Below are 5257 nucleotides of genomic sequence, written 5' to 3' on the forward strand. Positions count from 1 at the left end.
TATTTATTGGAATAATTACTTAAGCAATTATAATAAAAAAAACACAAAAATCATTGCTTTATATAAAATTAAATTGTTTCAATCTACATTAATTTATTAATATTAATTAATTGTTAATTTGTTCTTCACTTTCTACAAATTTTAAGTATAATTTGTTAATGAAATGTGTTAATTTGAATGAAAGAAAATTTAATATATAAATTACAATGATTCACTTAAATTTAAATGTTAAATGATAATAATTGTTTTTATTTTTACATATTTGATAGCAAATCCATGAAAATATGAAGAAAGTACAAATTTAGTTAATTTAATGAAATTGCATTTTTTTCTTCTTATAATTAATTAGTAAACTAAATTATGAAAAGTGTAAGGTAATTTATTGAATTTATGTATGAATACATACAGATTTATCATTGCTTCATATCAATTTTGTACATAAAAAATGAAATTTTATGTATAATTTACAATGATTCACTTAAATTAAATTTATCAAAATATATAATTAAATACCAATTTAAATGTTTATTTTATAATTACAGATTAAGAATGTTAACATACTTGAAATAAAGAAATACATTTTCAAATTTAAACCTTTCTCTTGTTAAACCGAATGAAAATTACTTAGAAAATAAACACATTTACAAAACGTAACGAAAATTGTGCTGTAGGAAAATGTATATCAAATTTCAATAAAACAGTAATAAATTGTACGCGTTACGCAAGTAACACTTAATAGTTTCTGCGATCATTGAGCATGAAGGAACCATAGACACAATCATAAATATTTGTCAATTAGCATTTTGCATGTTTGATGCAAAAGAGGAAAAAAAAACGTAAATTGAAATAAAGAAAGAACAAGTAAAAAAAAGTAAAGTGAACTTGCATAAGAATGTGAATATGTGTGTTAAGTGTGCGTAACATTTATTTCGTGGTTAAAAGTATAAAAGGCTACAATTTGATGGTTTCGAGCACAGTCGACAAACAGTCCTGTTCCGAGGAGGTTTTCAACTCAATTTAAACATGAAATTCTTTGTAAGTTTTATCATCAATTTGATTAGGTTTTCTTTTTACTAATTGGTTTATTTTAGGTTGTTTTTGCTTGCGCTTTGGCTGTTGCCTCAGCTGGATATTCTACTCCCATTTACCATGGACCTCAACATCTTGCTGTGATTGGTAAGGGTGGAGTACCAATTGATACTGCTGAAGTGCAACACGCCAGAGCTGCTCATTTCTTGCACAAAGCTGAGGCTGAAGCTCAAAGTGGACACGATTACTATTACGAAGATCCAAGCTCATCTTACAAGAGTTACGCTCCAGCTGCTGAAACTTATGGATATTCCACCCATACCCTTCACGCTCCAGCTGTTTACAACCACGGAGGATACGGTTCTTCTTATGGTTATGAACAACACGTACCTTTGATCGTGAAAGGAGTACCAGTTGATACCATTGAAGTTCAACACGCCAGAGCTGCCCATTTGGCCGCCCACGCTGCTGCTTCTGCCAAAGCTTATGACCACTACCATCACTATTAACTTGATCCAAAGAACTTCTCTTTAAGACTGTCACAAATCCAGAGTTTCAAAATGTGTATTTTGATAGCTGGATAACTTCTCATCATACTTTTTAAATTAGCATCAATAAAAAAATATATATACAAAAAAAATTCATGAAATAGTTTAATTTTTCAAAACAGAAAATTCCCCAATTTTTAACAAAATTTATTACTGCTACAAACTAATTTTGACTTTGCATAATCTTTAAAATTCTTATGCTAAGAAGATTATTACCTTTTTTCTTCAAAATTACATTAATAAATTAATTTAATTTTCGACATTTTCAATATTTTGATAAAATAATTTAAAGAAATTGAATTAGAAAATTTCATTTTTTATGTACAAAATTGCTGTGAAACAATGATAAATCTGTATGTATTCATACATAAATTCAATAAATTACCTTACACTTTTCATAATTTAGTTTACTAATTAATTATAAGAAGAAAAAATTCAATTTCATTAAATTAACTAAATTTATACTTTATTCATATTTTCATTGATTTGCTATCAAATATGTAAAAAACAAAACAATTATTATAAAACAATAAATGAATGAGAAGTTTTTGATCGAAAAATAAATATAATTTTTATAGTTTAAAATTAATTATTGAAAAAAAATATTATAATACAAATATTTTTTTAATAATAAAAACTTTAATAATTCCGTTTTTGTTATTAAACAAAATAATTAAATTGAACTATCAGGTAATTATTTGCATTTAAATTGAAGAATTTTTCATTAATATCAATGTTTTTTGTTGTAGTTTAAAGGAAATAATAAATTAATTTGTATTTTTTTGTATGTTTTTTATTGATGCTTTAAAGTAGAGTGAAACATGAGATATAATCCAGCTATCAAATTGCTATGGTAATAAACAATTGAAACTCCGGATTGTGACAGCCTTCTAGTGAAATTCTTCGATGGTAATTTAATAGTGATGGTAGTGGTCGTAGGCTTTGGTGGAAGCAGCAGCGTGGGCAGCCAAATGGGCAGCTCTGGCGTGTTGAACTTCAATGGTATCAACTGGTACTCCCTTAACGATCAATGGTACGTGTTGCTCATAACCATAAGAAGAACCGTAGTTGGAAGTGGATGGGCTTTGGTAGTTCTTGTAACTTTGAGCGGCGTGAGCGGCCAAATGGGCAGCTCTTGCTTGTTGAACTTCAATGGTATCAACTGGTACTCCTTTCACGATCAATGGTACGTGTTGGTCATAACCATAAGAAGAACCGTATTCTTGATTATTGTAAGCAGCTTGGTCGTGGACAATCTTGGTGGAATATCCATAAGTTTGAGCTGCTGGAGCAGAATTGTAACTCTCGTAATATGAGCTTGGTTCTTCGTAATAGTAATCATGTCCACTTTGAGCCTCAGCTTTGTGCAAGAAATGAGCAGCCCTAGCGTGTTGCACCTCAGCAGTATCAATTGGCACTCCACCCTTACCAATCACAGCGAGATGTTGAGGTCCATAATACTTTGGAGTAGAATAACCAGAAGAAGCAACTGCCAAAGCGCAAGCGAATACAACCTAAAGTAATCAAGAGAAATCAGTTTAGTAATTAATAATCAATAAATGGTAAAACTTACGAAGAATTTCATGGTTAAAGCAGTGGAAACCTCCTTGGAACAGGACTGTTTGTTGACTGTGCTCGAAACCATCAAAATCTAGCCTTTTATACTCCAATCCACCCAAATTATTCATCAACTAATCCGTGAAATTCAAAAAGCATACATTTCACGGATTCTTCACAAACTTAAGTAATTTATTTGGAAAATAGTTAATTACAATTTAAAAAAAAAACGTTTCTAAATAAAGAATAATTTCAAGTTTCTAATTAGGATAAATAGATAATAATTAGTTTACAAAATTTTCTGGAAAAAATGATGGTAACTTTTAATCGTAACGAAAAGTTAAGAAAGTCTCTATTTTTATTAATGTATCATATTTATAATCAAATCTAATTTGAGCTAAAGAAAAGTCTATTATTAATAATTTCAAAACTGTATTGATTTCTCCTAACTATTGCATTCAAAGTCGTTCTTAAACTAATTTTAATCAGATTTTGCACACAATAATTACATTTATTTGCAAAATTTTCTTATTAATCGTATAATTAATTGCGTTTACCTCATTAACAAAAAGCAATTTTGGTGTTGGTCGTGTTCAACGGACAGGAACCAGGTGCACCAGGTATAAAATGGGCAGAATTCGTAATTGGAAGCACAGTCTAACAACAGTCCTTTCGTAGGAGGTTGAATCACTAAATTAAAAACCATGAAATTCTTCGTAAGTTTTACCATCAATTAATTAAAGTTTAATTATAAAAAATGTTTTATTTTAGATTGTATTTGCTTGCGCTTTGGCTGTTGCCTCTTCTGGTTATTCTACTCCAAAGTATTATGGACTTCAACATCTTGCTGTGATTGGTAAGGGTGGAGTACCGATTGATACTGCTGAGGTGCAACACGCAAGAGCTGCCCATTTCTTGCACAAAGCTGAGGCTGAGGCTCAAAGTGGACACGATTACTATTACGAAGAACCAAGCTCATCTTACGAGAGTTACAATTCTGCTCCAGCAGCTCAAACTTACGGATATTCCACCAAGATTGTCCATGAGCAAGCTGCGTACAATAATCAAGGATACGGTTCTTCTTATAGTTATGAACAACACGTACCAATGATCGTGAAAGGAGTACCAGTTGATACCACTGAAGTACAACAAGCAAGAGCTGCCCATTTGGCCGCTCACGCCTCTCAAAGTTACAAGAACTACCAAAGCCCATCCACTTCCAACTACGGTTCTTCTTATGGTTATGAGCAACACGTGCCAATGATCGTGAAAGGAGTACCAGTTGATACCATTGAAGTTCAACACGTCAGAGCTGCCCATTTGGCCGCTCACTTTGCTGCAAAATCTCTTGATTACTCCACCAATTCCATCCAGAGTGAATACAATAATAATGGTTACGCTTACCAACAACATGTACCATTGATCGTGAAAGGAGTACCAGTTGATACCATCGAAGTCCAACACGCCAGAGCTGCTCATCTCCAAGCCCACGCTTCAGCCAAATCGCATTACCATCACTATTAATGTTGTTTCTTCATTTTAGAAAATCACCATAGACTGTCACTATCCGGAGTTTCCAGTTGTTTTCAACTCGATAGCCGGATCACATTTCTACACCAATTAAACGCATTTCATAAAATCAACTCCAATAGTTCATTTATTTACACCTCGAATTTCCATTAAATTCCATGAATATCGGTTTACAAAAACGTTTGGCTATTGCATTTCATAGAATACTTCAATTTCTATCCCAAATTTTCAATATTTCATTCATTAATTTTACATTTTGTTTCAAATTATAATAGTATCAATAGTTTTTTTTTGTTAGTGTTAATTATTAAAAATACACTTACTTAACAATTGTACTGTAATTTAAATTAACAAATATATAAAGAAATATGTATCACGAAAATCAGATACGAAAGGTCGTTGGTTCGATTCCCAAAAACCAACAAAAATCTGTGGTAGATGTTAAACCCGAAAGGGGTAGAAATAGGGCCGAAAGAGATTTATATCAATAAATAAATTGATATAAATCTCTTTATTAAAAAAATAAAGAAAATAAGAATTTTTAGTAAATTGATATAGGCAACTTGAAAAGCATCAGAAGATATTAAATTTAA

General features: G+C 30.9%; 3 protein-coding genes across 3 annotated transcripts; 2 read left to right on the forward strand and 1 right to left on the reverse strand.

Moving 5' to 3' along the window:
• The first annotated feature begins 1023 nt into the window (after positions 1-1023).
• On the forward strand, positions 1024-1538 carry LOC108565628 (cuticle protein 2-like). The gene is made up of 2 exons (XM_017925184.1): positions 1024-1035; positions 1092-1538. The coding sequence occupies exons 1-2, from the start codon at positions 1024-1026 to the stop codon at positions 1536-1538; spliced, it is 459 nt and encodes a 152-aa protein (XP_017780673.1).
• Positions 1539-2491: 953 nt separating this feature from the next.
• LOC108565629 (cuticle protein 5-like) lies at positions 2492-3222 on the reverse strand. Its single transcript, XM_017925185.1, has 2 exons — positions 3151-3222; positions 2492-3091 (listed from the first exon to the last, which is right to left on the reverse strand). Exons 1-2 carry the CDS (start codon positions 3220-3222, stop codon positions 2492-2494), a joined length of 672 nt encoding a protein of 223 aa, XP_017780674.1.
• A 616-nt stretch (positions 3223-3838) lies between these two features.
• On the forward strand, positions 3839-4658 carry LOC108565630. Its single transcript, XM_017925187.1, has 2 exons — positions 3839-3850; positions 3906-4658. Exons 1-2 carry the CDS (start codon positions 3839-3841, stop codon positions 4656-4658), a joined length of 765 nt encoding a protein of 254 aa, XP_017780676.1.
• Positions 4659-5257: the final 599 nt, after the last annotated feature.

Source organism: Nicrophorus vespilloides, unplaced genomic scaffold (genome assembly GCF_001412225.1).
Source record: "Nicrophorus vespilloides isolate i.1.1-1 unplaced genomic scaffold, Nicve_v1.0, whole genome shotgun sequence".
NCBI lineage: Eukaryota > Metazoa > Arthropoda > Insecta > Coleoptera > Silphidae > Nicrophorus > Nicrophorus vespilloides.

Excerpts from the sequence above, each read along its gene's own strand:
- LOC108565629 (XM_017925185.1), bottom strand. The coding sequence starts at position 3,222 with ATGGTTTCGAGCACAGTCAACAAACAGTCCTGTTCCAAGGAGGTTTCC. Across the intron at positions 3,092-3,150 it reads CTTTAACCATGAAATTCTTC|GTTGTATTCGCTTGCGCTTT; the intron begins GTAAGTTTTACC and ends TGATTACTTTAG.